This window comes from Podarcis melisellensis, assembly GCF_964234715.1.
Source record: "Podarcis melisellensis genome assembly, chromosome: 10".
NCBI lineage: Eukaryota > Metazoa > Chordata > Lepidosauria > Squamata > Lacertidae > Podarcis > Podarcis melisellensis.
Window position 1 is genome coordinate 43,888,761 of NC_138542.1, and position 19,513 is coordinate 43,908,273.

General features: G+C 41.1%; 1 protein-coding gene across 14 annotated transcripts in view; it reads right to left on the reverse strand.

Moving 5' to 3' along the window:
- Positions 1–19,513, reverse strand: part of GRIN2B (glutamate ionotropic receptor NMDA type subunit 2B) — a 284,672-nt gene that overhangs the window by 38,631 nt on the left and 226,528 nt on the right. For all 14 annotated transcript variants that reach the window (XM_081928536.1, XM_081928547.1, XM_081928548.1 and 11 more), the window contains 2 exons: positions 1,305–1,513; positions 546–717 (listed from right to left, as the gene is read on the reverse strand). In XM_081928536.1, coding sequence (XP_081784662.1) covers positions 546–717; positions 1,305–1,513 — 381 coding nt within the window. The remainder of the gene's footprint in view (positions 1–545; positions 718–1,304; positions 1,514–19,513) is intronic.

Below are 19,513 nucleotides of genomic sequence, written 5' to 3' on the forward strand. Positions count from 1 at the left end.
CTGGCAGCAGCTCTCCAGGGTTTCAGGCAGGGATGTCTCCCAGTGCTACCTGCAGATGTCAAGGGTTGTCCCTGTGACTGAGCTGTTGCCCACAGATTTAGAGACTTGGAGAAAGGTGGCAAAAATCCTTTAAACTTTACAGTTGTATATACTGGTGTTTCCCTTTGTGTTATTGCAAGGCATACCTCGCATCACCTCCTCCATCAAACACATGCTGAGAAATACTCTGGCAGTAAATGGACCACAAGCAGCAGAAAACAACATTATTTCTATTGCTCTTCATTTCCTGCTTGTTCCAGAAAATATTTTTTCTTACATTTGCTTTTATATTAAAAAAAAACCCATGTAAATATCATATAACTTCACAAATTTGCTTGGTGATAATTCCAAGATGATAATTTTTCCCAATGGCAAAATTCAAATTGCTACACAGATTTGGAAAGCATGACTCAATTTCTGCCGTATTATCCGGCCATAGGGGGGAAATAATTCATTCAGTCTGTTGGTGAGCCTGTAAGTAAAAGCAGGTACCTTTCATGGCTTACCTCGCCTATCATTCCATTCCAAGTTCCATTGATCTTCTTCCCATGTTTACCATTGGTTACCAAGTAAAGGTCATAGGTGAACTTGACAAACTTGGAGATTTTCTTGAGAATATCAATACAAAACCCTTTGCAACATTTCTTGGTGTACGCAGTCTCCTCATCCGTCTTGTTGCTAAACAGCCACAACAAAAAGTGATTAAGTGTAACTGATAAATGATATTTTAAAACTAAAAACAAAAACATATGGCCCATTTTTTCCATCATGCTGCACTCAGAAAGTGGATTTAATCTTGAGAAATTCCATATGATCCTTGAAAAACACAGAACTACCATGTTTAGTTCCAAATTCAAACTTTGTGTGGCATTCTCAGCAGAAACTGAATGTTATAAGCAGAAATTTTGAAAATATATTCTTGTCATTTTTCTATTTTCATCTTCTTCCTTTTTTTAGACAAAGGTGCTAATTTCCAACAAAAATGTGATTTGGACAATTTTGATCTGTGCTAGAATTTAGAATTGTTGAAAATTGCCTACTGTTATCCCCTACTTCTTTCCTTGGCTACTCTCTCTTTCATTCTCCATTACATCCCTAGCTGAAAACTCTGCTTGATGTTTTGCTGAATGAGCCAAGCTGATTGGAACGTTGAGTTAGTGGCAAGTGGCAACAAAGCCAGCCTGAGACAGTCCAGCTGGCTTTGCTGCTGTGGAGAGAAACATGCTAGGAGGAATCAGCTGGAGAAAGATCCTGTTGGCACTTACTCTGTCACATTTCTTTTTTGGCATGGGACAGTGTTTCTCATACAGGTACCGCTTAGGGGGTCCACATTTTCCACAATGACAAACGGTGCTTCTTCTAGGGTCACTATGCTGAGATGGTCGTCCGCACGCTCCTCACTGTCAGGGTAAAGCTCAGAACGTGGCCACACATAATATTTCATCTTGAGACGCTTGTCCTTCCACCATCCCACCTGAAGCAATGGAAAAACAGAAAGAGATCATTGCTAAAACCATCACCCCCAAATTACAGTCCACATGGTCAACTGAACTTTGTAGAAATACATGAAAACTGAAGGTCTGGATTAATTAATTTTAAAACTACTCACGAATCCCTGATCCAAAAATGAAGCCGGTCTTAATGAAGCAGCAAAAGCATCCCATTAAAACCCACAGAAACAAAAAGCCTCAGCTGTTTCCCAAAAGACAAGCAGCGATGGGGCCAAACACATATGCACAACCCTCAGGAAGGTGTCACACAAAAATAGCTCTGTCTCTTATGCCCATTTCCAACAACAAGAAGGCTTGGAACAGGGCTCAGAAGTAGATCTCAGTGCTTTGATCAGGTTCATATGGGAGTAGGTGATTATTGAGATTCCCTGGTCTTAGACCATTCAGGGCCTGAAACGTCAAAGTCAGCACCTTGAATTTAGAAACAAACTGGTAACCAGTGGAACATCAGAATAATAGGATCTAACTTGCAAACTCCGTTTAGAACTCTGGAAGCTGCTTTCTCAACCATCTTCAAAGGTAGTGTACATTACAATAATCTAACCTGGGTGCAACTAGGGAAAATGGATAAATGGCCATGCCCAGTTTCTCCAGAAAAGGGAACAGCTGCAGATTAGCTTGAAGTTTTTAAGAAGATTCCTGATCATGATGGCACTGTTCCCTGGACATCCAAGAGCAAAGCTGAATGCTGACTTTAAGAGGAATGTAACCTCTGCTTCTATGTGAAGTACTTGAATGGGATGTTACCACAGCTAACACCACATTGCAAAGATAAAGGTTTTCCATGTTCCCTGGCTGAATTATTATTATTATACCTATTATACCTTTAATAAACACCCATTTAAGATTTTGCTACAAAAAAGTAAAAAAAGAAAAGAAAAAAGAATATATTGTTCAGTTTTCTGCAACACATGACAAGGAAGCTTAAATAAGCTTAGTTTTATGCTACTATGTATGACATTATGAACCTTCATCTTCCATTAATACCCAAAGTAAGTTCCTGGGAACTTGACATTACTGTGTTTTCTACATTGAGTACAAGATATAGGAAAAAAAATTCTTTGAAATTGGTTCTGATCCATTCACAAGTTGACATTTTTAGGACTAATGCTCCTTGAGGTGCAATATTCCCCACAGAAAGTCCAGAATACCTATCAATGATGCTTTCAGACATGAAAAATCCTGCCTTTGTGCCCATTATTTCCATCACCATTGACACTAATTACTGCCTTGGTTAGCAGATATGAGACAAGAGGGCACAGGCTGAACAAACTCCCCTATATTTTGTGGCTGTGGCTGTGGCTCCCTCAACCTCCACCCACTGGGTTTTGGTCAAGGCAAGGTGAATAGGGGAGCAGTGTGGGTGGAAGACTAAAGTGAACTTTGGTTGCTCACTCTTTACCTGCTTTGTGGGCTTTAGTTCCTCATGCCTGTCAGTTCACCCTCTTCTACTATTGCATCTGATGTTTTAGAATCACTGGACAAAAGCACTTGTTATAGCCTCTTTGGATGTCAAAGGTTACGTCAGTATAATCAAGGATTTTTGGGTATTCTGAATTTAACAGCACCCAGATCATTAAATATTTATTGCTCCTTTTGAAAAAAATAATATCAAATTAAGGTTTTAAAAAGAGAGAGAGAATCCAATGTGGGCTTAGTAAACAAGTTATTTCAAGAAAGGAATAAAAGTCATTTACAGGCATAGGTGACCTGCTTACTCAGGACAGTGGCGTAGCGTGGGTTGTCAGCACCCGGGGCAAGGCAAGTAATTTGCGCCCCCTAACCCTAACCCCCAGATGTTGTGCCCGGTGCAGCCGGCCCCCCTGCACGCCCCACGCTACGCCACTGACTCAGGATCCCAAAGGGTTTACAGAGGACTTGAACAGTCAAATCCATAGGTATTACAAGAATTATGATAGGTGGGTCCGACATTCTCCTGAGTAGGCAATAAAATACATTGTAGTGTTATGAATTTTGGGTTTGTTTAGAAGCCTAGAAACTCATCTTGGCATATGTGTGCAGTGCGGAATGTGTTGCACAATGTATGGAGGTGATACTAAGTAAAACACTGCTAAAACCTTCAGTTGCTGGTGGAAAGTTTAAACACTTTGATGGATTTCCATGTGCACAAACCTCCATTACAGAATCCCACATGGGTGGTAGGTGCATCTAAACATTTAACCACAGGGGCAACAGGAAGCCCCTATCGGTCTCTTTCACAACAACAGCACCAAGTTTTAGGTGATGGGGCTGGTAAGACTCCCTTAGCCCTGACCATATAGTTGGGTCATATAGATGTTCTACAAAACATAGAACAACAACAAGCAAACATATAGTGGAAAACCGCAACTGTTAAATGCTTCACAAGACAGGGGATGCTCCAATCTGCAGTACAAAGGGTGGTCAGAGTCTGTGCTAGCAGCTTTTGGCAAATATGGCAGTGTGAGCAAGCTGACACACTACAGACAAGGAACTTTGTGTGGCTACAATCCCTTCAAGACATCAGGCAAGTACCTCCAGATGGCTGAGTGAACATTTAAAGAGCATTTCTGTGTCTTAATGAGGTCTCAGAGTTTAAATGATTAAGGCAACATCCAGTCACCTGTCAACAGCAAACTATCAACTGAAGGAACCCAGAAATAAGTATTATTAGGCAAAGAGGTTCTGACTGCATGGTTACAATCCTATGTATGCTTACGTAGAAATGAGTGACTCGGAACTGAGTAGGGCTCACTACTGAGGATCTTGGTGTGAGAGACATTCCTTTCCTTTCTTTTTAGGGTATATCAGACATCACATCATTTTAGATGAGAAAAGCATAGCAAGGACATGAGTGCAGCAAACACAGCATTCTACAACCTGACAATCTGTTTGCATGCCTATGAGAGGAGCAATGAAATATGAAAAAATCATTCCATTCCAATAAGCCTCATATCAATTGCCCAAAGTAGAGGGAAAGGGAAAGTTGTATGTGTGTGTTGGACCAGGTAAATACCACTGACACAACATTTTGTATTTAAAATAACACTTTAGCACTTCTAACAGGCAGATTTGAGTCTCTAAGTGTAGGCTACAGATATCATGTTAAAAACTCCTTCCTCAGAGAACTGGATCGGAAGAGAGGATCCCCTTTCGTTTTTGAGGTGGATAATGCATTTGCATGGATGTGAACATGCATGACTGACTCTTATAAAAACAGGGGAAAGATCTGAGGAGGGAGGCACTGTGGAAGGGGGGAAATATCCAAAGTAGCATTTAATACTATATGCAATTTGGAGGGTGCAATGTGTTACAAAGATGGCACTATTACTAACAGAATTAAAAGTCACATTTTTCAAGGCAAAGTAATTAAAAGCTAAGGCTTCCAATTAAAATAATAATGATAATTCTGAAAGGCTGTACAAACAAAAGGAAAGCATTCTGGAATTCCTGCAGATTTTGAGCTAGCAGTAAGTACATTGTTACAGCCATGGCTTTCGCACTGCACCAGCTCACCTTCTAATTGGTAACTACCTGTGCAGTTCTTAGAAGTCACACTTGTAAACCTGTAAACCTCCTGTTTAGTACAGGGAAGTACAGCTGGGAATGCCCCCTGTCTGAAACCCTTGAGAGCCCCTGCATTTCAGTGTACAGACAATAGTGAGCTACATGGACCAACGTTCTGACTTGGCGTAATACAGCATAAGATTCCTATGGACCTGGAACTTCGGGGCCTTCGCAAAGAAAGCAGGTTCCCACAACATTTTTATATATGCGTGACTCATTTCATGCACTTGAACACACTGAATTGGTCTTCTAATTGTTCAGTCTGCCTAATCCAATCGTTATCACCCACTGGAAATCTCTAGATGAGCTGACTGAACTGGAACGAACGACAACTGGGCATGTGCTAAATCACTCACCAGGCTGGTTCAGTTTGCAAAAATCCATTTGTGTTGATCTTAATATGTGCAAAAGGAATAACGAGAAGCACCCCCAAGTAACTTTATTCATTGCCTGACTCATCCTGAGTACCCTATTCAGTCAGTCAAGCTATGTTTTATGCAACCCAGTGGATGCTCTGCTTTTAGTTGGAAGCCCCTGTTGGCAGCAGCTCTGCTATTCTTTATGTCTCCACTATTAGAGCCACACATCATCAAAGAGGTCAGCATGCGACAGTTGGAGAAGGAGTATGTAGAAAATCTGTTTACAAACACTTAGGGTAATTAATTAACCATGTTGGTCAAAGGAGATTAATATTGGTGGAAGCTTCGCGTGCAGAATTAATTAAAATGAAACGTGCTCCTTCACAAGCTTCAAGTTCACCTTTCAGCAGCATCTGGCAAAATCTCTCTTTTTCACTACACCTGCAAAACAGGTGATGGTTATTAATGGGCTTTAAATTTTGCAGAACAGGACAGCTACAGAGCTAAAGAGATCGCTGCTTCTTCACATTCGTATAGCACCTAACAAAGTGGATGTGCAGGAAATAAATGTCCTTAAGAGGAAATGTCATTATTTAGTTCTCATCTCTCACTTCTTTCAATAAAATAATCACTTCCCAAAAATGCATTCTCCATATCACCCCCGATTGACATTTATGCAACTCTTGCCAATTTGTTTAAAAGACATTAATTATGGGTTTCCTTATTTATTGCTCCATTTGCATGCTTTCTGCAGCTGCTGAAATCATGCCCTCTGACCTAATTAGCTGAGGAGTTTAACAAGGTAAACTTTAAAAGCTTCTATGTTTAGCACAATGGATCAAATATAGTGGCACAAAAGTGATAAGGACTACAAGAGTCATGTGTGGTGCACCCTTAAATAATTATTGATGTCTTTTGGTACCTTATGGCAAGCAAGCTCACAAATATTCCTGAAGACGGGCCATGTGGTTTCCTGTTCAGGATGGTAGAATCCTTACAAGTACTGAAAACTAATAGAGTTTAATCTATAATAAAGGCTTTGTTGACAGCATTCTTATACTGCGCTATATGCCCTCATGTAGATGTTCAAAGAGAATTAATGCTATCATTACTGCTTCACCCTGTGTAAAGTGAGGGTCTTCTGGTGATATATTGGAACTCACAACTGGGCTGCATCAGTATCCCTACTAACATATACATACATAGTAAGTAATTTAAAAAGTAGATTTCATGTGGTATGCTTAAGCAAGGGTTGGTCTTCGATCTACAAGCTGAAGGCCTTTATGTGGAGTTTTCTCCTCCTCTCATAATTCTAGAATTTGGCATCATACAATGAAATTTATTGCAATAGTGCCATTGCACTTGGAGTCCTGCTTGAAGGCTCCTCATGAACTTCTCGTTGGCTACCATGAGTAAAGGGTGCTGGACTAGAAGGATACTTTGAATGATTCCAGCAGAGCATTTCTTATATACTTAAATAGATTTGGGACAGGCAGAAGCAAAGGCTTCTTCGTACCACATAGAATCATTGTATGCAATTCACTGCTACAAGATGAAATAGTGTCCCCTAACCTCTGATTCCTTTAGACGAGGCTCAGGGCTCAGCCACACTTCTGACTGACCTGATGCTTTTCTGCAGTTTGGTCCCTTCCAACTCTACAATTCTATGAATCTCACCATCCCACAATGTCACAAGAGACTTGGCAGGAGTTGCAGCCTTGCCAGCTGAGAATTCACCCCCCACCCACACACACACAACATTCAGGAATCCCTCATATTTCATAAGTGCAGGCCATCTCAATAGCTCTCCCTATCCTGCAGCATTAAATAATTCAGCCCAAACCTCAAAGTACATATATTAGGGGAAGTGTTTCTAAAAATGCATGTATCAGTGAAAAAAACAAACAAAAATGCATTGTATTAGTGGAAATTGCCCACAAAAATGTGTACAGTAGATTAGTCAAAAGTGCAAACAAAAATGAGCGCATTTGAAAAATCTGCACAAAAATGCTGCTGGATTTTCATGAATAAATTTTATTTTAAAATTTGCATATTGCTGCAGAAATGCAGAGAACTGAATATAAGAAATGAGGGGAAATGATGAACCAAGAGAAAACGAAATTCACAACTTTGTTGATTCCTATCAGTGATATTTATACTATATCTTGGCTATGCAAAGCATGCCAGAAAGTCTGGGGTTCATGTTTTACAACAGCAGAGAGTTTCTACTGCCGTATGAAACTATCCAATCTCCAAAAGCACAAAAATCTGCATTATACAGGTTTGTCTCTGCACATAGTACGTGTCCAGGCATGTAATTCCTTTCCTAACGATTTTTTTCCCCTTGGATTTTCTTCTTGAGCAATATTTTTTGCTGAGCTTTCTTTCCTTTCACTCAAGTTTTTTCAAGCATGTTTTCAGCAGGAGGGGATCTTGCCAATCTACATCATGGCCTGAGAGACAGTTTAGCGCTATTACTGATTAGAAAAGTAATGAATTTGCTTGCTATACAGGAGAACTATCTAAGATCCACTGACCACTCTGTAAGGCAAAGGCACAGGTTATTTAACTAACAAGCAACCTGGGCAGTTCTGGGATCAGTCACTGCCTTAAAACTGCAGACCAAAGAGAATGGATGTTGAAGGCAGACTGTGGGCAAGGAAGAAAGAAGCATACAGGGTTACAAAAGAAAGCAGATTGTCTTTTTCAAAGTTGTTGTTTTTTTTCTGAATAGAGCAAGGCCAGTAGAAAGATCCACTGTGGGGGGGGGGCAGGTCCTGTGGGAATAAGGAATATCTCCCCTCCCCCCAAAAATTACTTGCTACAGTGCCACGTTTAGGGAGTGCATTCTTGCTTCTGTCAAGTTTTCAGACAGAAAACACAGACTTGTTCCAAAAGCACTGCACAGACGGCCTGGGCACCTGACCGTTTTTTTCAGAGTTCTGCAACAGACTGCTCAAAATCCAGTAAAAAAAAAAAGCAGCATTTTTAAAGTGTCACTTATTTATATATTTATATATGAAAAGAACATGCAGCTGGATTGTGCCTACTATTTCTGTGACCTTGGATAAGCTGTTTAACCTCTCTGTCACTCATTTTCCTCATCTGTAAATTGGGAATAGCAATTCTCAGTGCATCAAAGATAATCTAATCAATGTAAATGCATCAAAACAGATGTCTCGGGTGACAATATCCTAATTAACAGATTCCTTGACTTAAGAAGGTAGTGCTGTGCATTTAAAGCAAAATTACCAAAAAGAAAAAGAAAGCAGCATTAATCCTGTAAATGGGCACCCTTCCCAAGTAACTTTGTGTAAATCTGTAGATTCCTATTAGTGGCAAGAAGTTCTCAGCATTAATTTTTAAAAATACATTTCTAGCTTCTTGCTTTTTTCAGATAATATATTGAAACAGTGGTGGCAGTGTGTCTTAATCGATCAGAATCAGGAAGGCAACTAGTATGCATTGGAAGTATATTTTCTTTGATTTCAGATTTCACATCATCTAAGCCTATTTCATGGTTTTGAGAGACTTAGCACACTCTTTAAGCATTTTCTACCAGAAGAGTTCTGGGTCTCATGCTCACTCGAGGGAAGAGGAAAACTCGGGAATCATTTCACAAAGCCGACTTCTTTGTTTGGCACTACGTGCCTGAGTGAGCAAGCTTTTTACAGTTGCAGTTAAGTGTATGCCTGTGTCACAGAACTGCTCCCTCTCATACATTTTCTTGGAGGCTTGACTTAAATCATTCCTCTGGGTCTGCCTCAAAGATAAATAGCTGCTACTCACTTCACCCTGGTAAGAAGCACCTGAGAAAGGCTACACTTCAAGGCAGACCTAAGACCTCTAGTCTCTCTGGGCACTGAGTCTTTTCCACCTCTCTCTATCCCGCTCCTCTTAAATCAGGATTGAACATGATGTTTAGACATAGGGGCAGGGCAAGAGTGAGCTTCCAGCAGCACACCAGTCTAGATCACGCATATATTTATTTATTTATTTATTTATTTATTTGTGTGTGTGTGTGTGTGTGTGTGTGTGTGTGTGTGTTTGGGTGTGAAATAGCTTTATCTAAAACTGTTTAAAGAGGTTTGCCATCTGCCTGCCTCTGTAACACAGTTGGGATTTCAAAAGAACACTGTGGACCAAGATGCAGTTTTAAGAACATTCAGAATGGATAGGTAGCCATGTTGGTCTGCCATAGTCAAAACAAAAAAAATTCCTTCCAGTAGCACCTTAAAGACCAACTAAGTTAGTTCTTGGTATGAGCTTTCGTGTGCATGCATCTGAAGAAGTGTGCATGCACACAAAAGCTCATACCAAGAACTAACTTAGTTGGTCTTTAAGGTGCTACTGGAAGGAATTTTTTTATTCAGAATGGAATCTTTCTAACCACTGTGGCATGTGCAGAAGTGTTCCTGTTGTTGTTGTTGCTGTTGCTGCTGCTGTTGCTGTCATGGCTAACATTTTATTGAAAAGTTTCTGATTGTATACACGAACAAACAATTCCTCCACCACCCCCATCCCCCATCCATTTACCTCCTCCCAACTTCAATCGTAGCATGGAAATCCCAAACACTTTTGATTCTTCCCCGCCCCACCCCGCCCCCCATTTCCTTGTCTGATAAACAACAATTATGGTATGGTGGTGGCGGCGGCTGCTGCAGGGCAGCACTTCTTGTTTTGCCTCAAGTGTCTAAATGGAACATGCCACCCCTGCTTTCAGATTTCCTCAAGCAGAGAGTGTGAGTACTGTGTTCAGAAGGGGAGCCAGGACTTGTCCTTCACACAGATCTCAGTAATACATACCAGGTATAGCACCTCATCCATGATCAAATCATGGAAGATAGATGTTTTATAATGTGCCAACCTGGCAGATGATCAGTGTCTCAAAATAATATCCAACATTCATGACCACATTTGCAAATCTTACACATCACTTGTTATAGTCCATCCTAATCACACGTCCATTTCTTGGTTGCTGATTTTAGTGATAGTACCTATTTTACAGGATATGGAATCAAAGCACAAAATCTCTCCATGTTCTGACTAGTCCAATTTTGAAGTGCTCTTTATCCAGTCTCATTTTCTCGCCTCTAATATTCTATTCATTTTGGAGTGTGCTTTCCCCCCTTTTCTTTTAACATTTTAAATCTGACAGCACATCTACCTTTTCACCAATCTATAATGACCACCTTTGTCACCATCCGCAAATCCTACCATGTACACTTCCCACAAATAAGGCAAACAGTTTCCCCCCAGTCCCTCCTCTTTCACATCCATATGCTACAATAAATAATCTGCACAGCCCATTGACTTTGTATTGGGCACTCAACAATCTATATAAACATTTGTTATTGCTCAAAATAAAAAAAACTCTCCCAAATGTTTTTAAGTAATACACAACAAACATGAGAGAAGAGAATGTGTGCAGATAGCATGCAAAGTACTGAATGAGGACAAGAAGGCACAAAGGCAAAAGAAAAGGCTACAGAGGAGTGTTGGCTCAAGGACATCCAACATGTCTGTGGAAGAATCAGTAAACTGATCATCTCCTGAATGTTCTGGGAACTGCCTTTTCCAAGTTGAAATTTCTTGCATGGTGTTATCCAAAAGCACAATATGTCTACCGTCTGTGGCCTTATCCATCTATGCAGAGCACATACATTTTGGGGAGATGTAGTCTGCATATGTGGCTTGATACATATCTTGCCTACAGATAAGTATGTACATTCTGGAGTTCAAGTATATTTGCATTTATAAATATCTTTAAAGTTCTCTTTGCTTATTTCGATAACGAATACCTGCCAAGTGTTTGATATACTCTGGTTTCACCTCAGATTGTTTGATATCCAGTTTTCAACGTATCTGATATCTTACGGTATTTAGAGTTTGGCATACAACAACAAACTGGAGACTGAAGCTGGAAGGCACAAATCTCACTCCAGAAACTAAGTGGAACAAATGTTAAGTCTATGTGACATGGAACTGAATGTGCCAAACATGGAGACGTTATCTGTGAAAGTTACCTCTTAAATTGCAGAGGACTATATATATTTCCCCATAAAAAGAAGATCACGAAGAGCAAAAGAAAGCTGGCTGGCATCATGCTATATGGCTCTCTCCACCCTGTTCAGAACTAACAGCAATGTACAACAGATTACAAGTCCCTCCTCAGAACATGGCATCTCACATGGTGTGAGCCTCTTCACATTTAGTCAGAAGTAAGTCCCAAATAAGTATGCAGCCTTAGACAATGAAACTGGGATTTGGCTGGAAGGGAATGCTACCCAGGACTTTACCGACGTGGATACAGATAGAATGCAGATAGGTTCTGACAAATTACTGAATGATGTCTTAAACAGTCAAAAAGCATTCCCTTAAATGCTAACCAGCAACTATCTAAAAGACCCTGTCCAAGTCTAAATTACTTTTTGAATTTTGAGTCCAAATTTAAGAATTTAAATCCAAATTCATAAATTTGAAATTAATAGATTTTGCAAGTCTACATTTAAAGAAAAAACAGCTCAGATACATTAAAAAAAATCTTGCAGCATTTAAAAAAAACCCCAGAAGAGAATAAATAGTTTATATGCTGAGTTTAATTGCTAATGTCAGAGAGACAGCAAGTGATGGATGAGAATGAATGGATGCCACAGATAAAGACTGTATAGGAGGATAACAATTCAATAGCTGTTGTAAAGAGTTGCCTACCTAAACATTTGAAACTCCAAGAGGTTGTTATGGAAACATCAAGTTCCACAAAAAATTCAAAATCCTGCTGATAGAAATGATCTTTCCCCCCTTTTTATCCCCATCACATATTGTTCCCTGGGAGCAGAAACTTTCTTCTTTAGTGCAGACTATTCCAGCAGAAGACCCTTACATAGTCAATGCACTGAGAACAGTTTCTTCAGGGGTGGCCTGTGGGGACTAATCTTGGGGGCAAAACAAGAGGAAGCAAAAGAGGTCAGAGTTTTGTTGGCAGCGGGAGGGGGGGGGTGTGGATTGCAGTGCAGCATCTTGCTAAGGGGCAAAAAAGACACAAGCCTTTTTTACAGGTAAATGTCAACATATAAATTTTTTTTCCCAAATCTATGCATATATACAAATATGCCAGAAAAAGACTCATACTGAGTGAAGACACCAGTTATAGATTTACAGAAGTCAAACACTTTGAAGGTCAACTCTGTTTAGTCATAGATTTTTCTTTTCACTTAACCGTTCATCATTATTAGTATTTTTCAGCCCAACAAGCTACATCAGTTTGCAGATATATAAAATACACAGAGTCTTGTGTAAGCTATAGATACAGCCAAGCAGAATTTTCTCCCAGGCTATGAGGAACCATGTGCTGCTGGGAAGATAAGTTCCCCAAGGTTTGCATTAAAAATCAGATATGATGTATGACCTAAGTGTTCATAACCTCTACAAAGGTAATGCAAAGGCAAATGTTCCGTCTGTCCTTTGTCAGTTTTGCTAAAATGTTACTAATATGCAAGGGAAGCCAAAGAGCAGAACTAATTAATTACTGTAACACAACTTGTTTGTACATCTGGAAGTTCTCTGCTCAGGAGTAAAATATTTGGGGCACTCTCCAACCAAAAGAAAGTGCATTTAATTCTCATAGCATTTAGTGAGAGATTTAAGCAAGTACTCAGCTCTTCTCCATTGTCTTCAATGAGACAAATGTTTGAGTTTGGATGTCTTTCATGTATGCATTTGAGTATATGTGAATGTATGAAACTGCTTAGTCCCAAACTACTGGATCTACAAAGCATTGCAATTATTTAATCATGCACACTTGGTTTTATTTTTATTCTGCTAAGAGACACAAGGGTCCAGTCATTAAGTAAGAAATACCATTCATTCATTTCGCTGATATGCATCCTATAGTAAATTTTGGATATTACTTACTTAATTATTTTATATCAGCCTACATAAGAAATAAGCAGATGCCAAGGGATGGACAAACTGTATCATAAGAATGTAAGAAGAGCTTTGTTGGCCAATCTAATCCAGAATCCTGTTCTCATGGTGGCCAACCAGATGTCCATGGGAACATCTCAGGCCTGTGCAAAGCATGTCTGAATCCTGGGGCAGGAGTCTCGTTAGAGTAAAGTAATCAACTTAAAAATAAAAGCAGCTGATCCCTGCTTAGCACCCTGAGGCCTGGGGAAAGTGTACCTAGATCCCCACACCCCAAACGGGCCTGGGAAGCCTGCAAGCTCAGTCACAGCTTTGTGATTTGGGCCTGTTTGCCTTTTACCTAAACCCAGGGGAGGCTGTCTGTTAGGGCAAACGGGGAACTGTCCATGGTCCTCAGTCTGCCTTCAGTCAGCCCCCACCTGCCTGCTTACTTTCAGTCCAGGGTGTGGCACTAGCTGTGTGTTTCCTCTTTCTTCGTCTCAGAGTCACTCTTGTAGAACTTAGCTGGGAGGAGCATTAGTCTGACAATCATTGGCTCTGACTCCACCAGTTGTTGACCTCTCTGTCTTCTGCTCTACTAGTCCCAATAGGCACTACCTAAACTGGCGCTGTGGGTTCAACCACAGAGCCTAGGACATGCCGATCAGAAGGTTGGCGATTCGAATCCCCGCAACGGGGTGAGCTCCCGTTGCTCGGTCCCTGCTCCTGCCAACCTAGCAGATCGAAAGCACGTCAAAATGCAAGTAGATAAATAGGTACCGCTCCAGCGGGAAGGTAAACGGCATTTCTGTGCGCTGCTCTGGTTCGCCAGAAGCGGCTTGGTCATGCTGGCCATATGACCCGGAAGCTGTACGCCGGCTCCCTCAGCCAATGAAGCGAGATGAGCACAGCAACCCCAGAGTCGGTCATGACTAGACCTAATGGTCAGGAGTCCCTTTACCTTTACCTAAACCTACATTTACAGCCCAGTTCCAGCCTTCCTATTTCCACCTCCCTACACCGATTTCTGTCAAGGCTCTAAAAGAATGATTAGGGTTAGAAAAACAACAAAGATGGATCTTTAGCAGCTACAACCTTTATTAAAAACAAACCAGAGCTTGTTCTGTATTCTTCCATGCTTGCTTAAACCTTACTGAAGCATTTAGAGGTACGAAACTCCACTTATGGAACAAGAATGCATGTTTGCCTGCTAAGTTCTTTGCAAAGCCAATCACTGTGCCATGTACCAAGCATGTCACACCTTTTGTTTTATTTCCTCTGGCTTATCCACTTGTCATCCAGTTAACGATTGGGCAATCAAAGCTATATAAATTGCCTGTATTTCCTCTTGGGGATTTCAACAGATTGCACCCACTCTCATAAAGTTATTATAAACTTGCTACAATACATGCTCAGTTTAATAGACAAAAGGAATCCTTCCCCATGCATGCCCTGGGCCTTTGGAGACTCTAGGGTCTTTGTCACAGCTCCTTTTGTGTAGGCTCTACCAATGCCTAATTCTATACCTTATAAACGCACTGCATGTTGCTTAAAAAGCTTTCCTACCTATCACATTTCCTTTTCTTAAAAAAAAATAATGCTGGATTTTAATAGATGCACATATGAAGTGTTCTTGACTAAAGCAGTGATTTAAAGAGCTTGAAGAGCCTTTAGGAAAAAATGTATACAATATTACTACTGTGCAGCATTGTTGAAGGTTTAGAAAGGAACAAGGTAGGATAAAATATAACTTTGATTTAAAGATACAGATATGTTGTCATAAAAGGAGCTCAAAAAGTCAATGAAGAAGCCTGTATGAGCAGAGTTTTTATTTCTTATTGCTTTCATTTGTACCTCGGAAGCTTACATCATATGAAAGACACTGCTTAAGACGCTAGCCACTTTCTTTATGCATTTGACAGTCTCTGATTAAACTCCTGGATAATAACCTTGTAAGGCAGAGCCAAACTCACAGAAGTACAGGGTGTTCTTATCATTGCCTCCCAAAAATAACTCCTTGCCAATAACAGTCAATCAATTCAGCCTCTGCCAAAGAACACTTGCAGTGTCCCCACATCGGGCAACTGCTGACTATGTTTGTCCACGTTACTGGAGGGCTACATGGCACCCAAAATAGATGGCAGCTACAAATGTGGACAAATCTCATTGAACGTACTTGTGGTTTGCAACAGTGGATTAGTATCCCCACCCCAATCAGTACTGGGCAGCTTGGTCTAACCATATTAATCTCTCACAATGCCCCAGAAGAATGTTATGTCAGGGTGGGAAATATAAATGGTGGCTAGGCCCAACTGCCCAGCACCGCTCAGACTGCTGGGTCAGAAAAAGGAAGTAAAGGTGGGTCTTGGGTAGGTATCAGCACTGAGCTGTGAATTTGTCACATTAACGTGTCCAATTTATTTCAACAACACTTAAATTAGGACTAAAGTTTGCTAGATTAGGGCCTGTACGTATAACAATCCAGTGAATTTCCTTCTGCAAACTTTGTTTTTGAAACCCGATGTTTGCATTTGCCAAACCCCAGGTTTTCCAGAAGTTCATAATAAAGCAAATTCATAATCCAAAATCTGGTCTCAAATCTATCAACAGAAAATAGTCTACTTAAGTATAGGGCTGTCTCAAAATAACGATCATTTCACAGCCATTTCAATCACATCCAAATGGGTTGTTTCGATTCATTAATTTTGTTGTGTGTGTTGTTTATGTGAAGTGGCAAATAAGGAATAAATAAGAACGTCTCACTAAACCTCAAAACTATGTCGTGCAAAAGGAGACCCAAAGGATTAAAAGACCAATTTGAGGGTGATCAGAGATTAACTGTGCAATCCTGTACATGTCTTCTTTTTCTTTAGAAGAATTTCATTTATAAACAGAAGGAATGACAAAAAGGGAACAAAAGAAAGAAAAAAGTGAGTGAGCATGAAGAAGGGGGGGGATACTCAGTTACATTTCCATACACTAGAATACAAATGTCTATAATCTTCAATCCTGCACATGTCTAATCAGATGTTAGTCTTTCTGAGTTCAGTAAGGCTTGCTCGAAACACACTAAAGTAGGTGGCCAATGTCATAGCTCAGTGGCAGAGCATAGTCCCTGGTTCAATCCCAAACATCTTTGGGTCAATTGGAAAGAGACACCTGCCTAAAATCAGGGAGAGCTACCAGTGGTGTTGCATGTGTTGACAGCACTTGGGTCAAGGCAAGGAATGTGCACCCTAACCTCATTGTGGGTCTTGCATGGGAGGCAACAGGCGGGCTTCACTGTACCCCTGTGGCGGCTGCTCCTCACAGAGGTCGCCTTTTGGTCCTGCGTTCATCCTCCCATCTCAGCGAGCTCCCGGCAGGAGCAGTGGCTGGAATTCCTTGGCAGGCTTGGCAGCATCCCAGCAACACCTGAGACACAGCTGCAGCAGAGAAGGGCTGAGGTACCAAATGCAGCCCTTCCCAGTTGCCTCTCCTCAGCCACACAGTGCGAGGACAGGCACCAGCAGGTCCCAAACAAGAGGTTGGCTCTCCTCCCCCAAGCGCCTCACCCAAGGACACAGGCCAGGAGGGAGACCCCAGGGAAGGATTGCTATGGGCCAGGAAAAGTCCAGGCTCCAACCGGCCTAGTTCCACCCAGGGGCACAACTAGCCACAAGGAGAAGAAGGCACTGCCACAGATCTGAAGGCCCATCCCAGGTGTGGCTTGCCTCCCTGCGGCTCTGGAAGGCAGCAGCCATTCAGCCTCAGCAAGGCAACCTGTTGTGGGGGGCACAGGTTTGTGCCCCCTCAGAATTATGCACCTGGGGCCATGGCCCCCCCCCACACACACACACATGCTATGCCACTGAGAGCCACTGCCAGTCAGAGAAGACAATGCTAAGTTTGATGAACCGATAGTTGCAGATAGATGGAGCTAGATGGACTGATAAAGCAACTTTCTTTTTTTCTGTGTTCCTATCAATCTGATGTATGGCTCATGCCATCTTTTTTCTTCTTTTCTTCTTTTGCTTTTTGATGCCTTAGCTTTCTTAGCTTCTTTTTTCTTAGTTTCTTGGGGTACTAAGAAATAGCTGGCTGTGTTTTAAAGGCTGAGGCCCTCCTTGTATTGTATGACTGTGTTTTATTCATGTTTCATTATAGTTTTAAATTGCTTATTCTACTCTACCCTGGGGTAGATCATTCATGAAGAAGGGCAGGCTAAAAATATTTTAAATAATACATAAATAGCAAAATGAATCAGTGAAACGAGGTTGGGGGAGCCATTTCAAAACCCATTTCTCCCTGAATTACCAGATCAGTTTCATGAATTTTGGACTGAACGTCTGTTTCCCACCAGCTCTAGCACAGGGCCTTCAAATACAGTGTAAGGGAGGGAGAGGCATATTTGAGCTCAATATCTAGAAATTCAAATTTTGCAGGCATTTGGGGAAAAACCAAACCATCTGGTAAATTTCTTTACAAGGATTTGCACTGGCCAATTCACCTGCTAGTTTCACAAGGGAGATTTATAACAAATCTTTAGACAATTCTCTCCCCTTAAGTCAGTAAAAGCTAAAATGCATGTATGGTATACTCTTGGTGAGTTTAGAGAAGTGAGACTGTAAAGAAGGAGCCGTCTTATAAACCAGGGATTGCAGGAAATGCAAGCTATAGGGAGAAGGAACAAATCAAGAGATGGTTAATGGGACCTTTAATTGGGAAAGGCTGGCCAAGCCAGCTTATGGTAAGTCATTTTAACTTAAGACAAATACTCATAAGGCCAGCTGATATAAATACATTACCTTTCCCTTATATTTCTTCCAATCAAAACCAATATATATAATTGGTATCATGGCAGCTGCAGAAAGAGGGCTATGGAAAGCCTAATAGAACCAAAGGACAAGAGCATCTGTCTGTGTATGAAAAGGAGCTGGAGAAGCAAGGAAACTGGAGGCATTTGGTCAGTGGCCTGAAGATGTCAAGGACACAGGAGATTGAATTTCACATATTGATTTGAGCAAATCAAGCCAAACTTGGACTGAAGATTACCTTAACTGCTTGAGACAAAAGTAAGTATCTACTTAGGACAAAGGTGAATACCGGCCCTCTAAGAAACAACTGCACTGCCTTTACTCAAATCTGTGCTTATTTAGTGCCAACCAAGCCAGGTGCATCTGCACAGGATGAGCAATTGGATGCCTTTATATGAAGTGGCAGCCCCCACAGCATGAGGATGGTAGCTGGTGAGGCAAGGGCCAAGGGTCCCCTGTCAAAATCTGACTAGCACACAATGGTGTAAAAAGACCAAAAGTAGCTGAAATCTGTGGAATCCAGCAACCTGTTTTACTCATACACTTCTAAACATCAGCATTTTGCACAGAATTTTGCATGTCATCTGCATCACAAAATGCTCCTGAAAGTCAGGCAGCAACAGAAAGAATACACTGGTGCACTGATTAAGCAGTGCAAACAACCGCATGCCGCAATTTCACCCTTTTGAAGCTGCTGCAGAAAAGCTCATTTATCCACAAGAATGCTGTGTTGTTATTCTGTGTCGTCTTGAGAGGGCTCTGATCTCCTTCTGCAACAAACCACAAGGCCTCTTCCCCTACCAACCATAAAATTGTTCAGAACATATAACTTCTAGCAGTGACTGAATGTTATGGAACTGTGCAGACCTTTCTGAAGCCAAGGGTCTGAAAAACAGCCCAAGAAGAAGTGATTTATCTTGTCAGGTAAAAAAAAAAGCCCATATGGACTTGGCTGTCCTGGAGTCATATTCCTGTTTTAGCACTGGGTATATTTCAAAAAGTGAAAATCCACAAAAGCTGTGGATAGCTTTTTGAACTATTTTTAATGGAATTTACTGAATTCTACACTTTTGACATGGGTTGCCATATGCCTGGATTTTCAGCAAATTCTGCCCAGACACTGTTTGCAACGGCCAAATCCCGGTTATGTCCAGGAAATTCTGGACGTACGGCAACCCTACGACTGGGCTTGAGAAGTATTGACTACTCTTCCAACAGCCCACCTGAATGCAGAATCAGACCCCAACAGAGTGCAGGGATGGAGCTGCCAATTGGTTGGGAGGGGGGATGAGAGGAAGAAGTAGTCCCCTTATGTGCATGCAAGTCCTTCTGCACATTTTTTTTAAAAAAAAAAAAC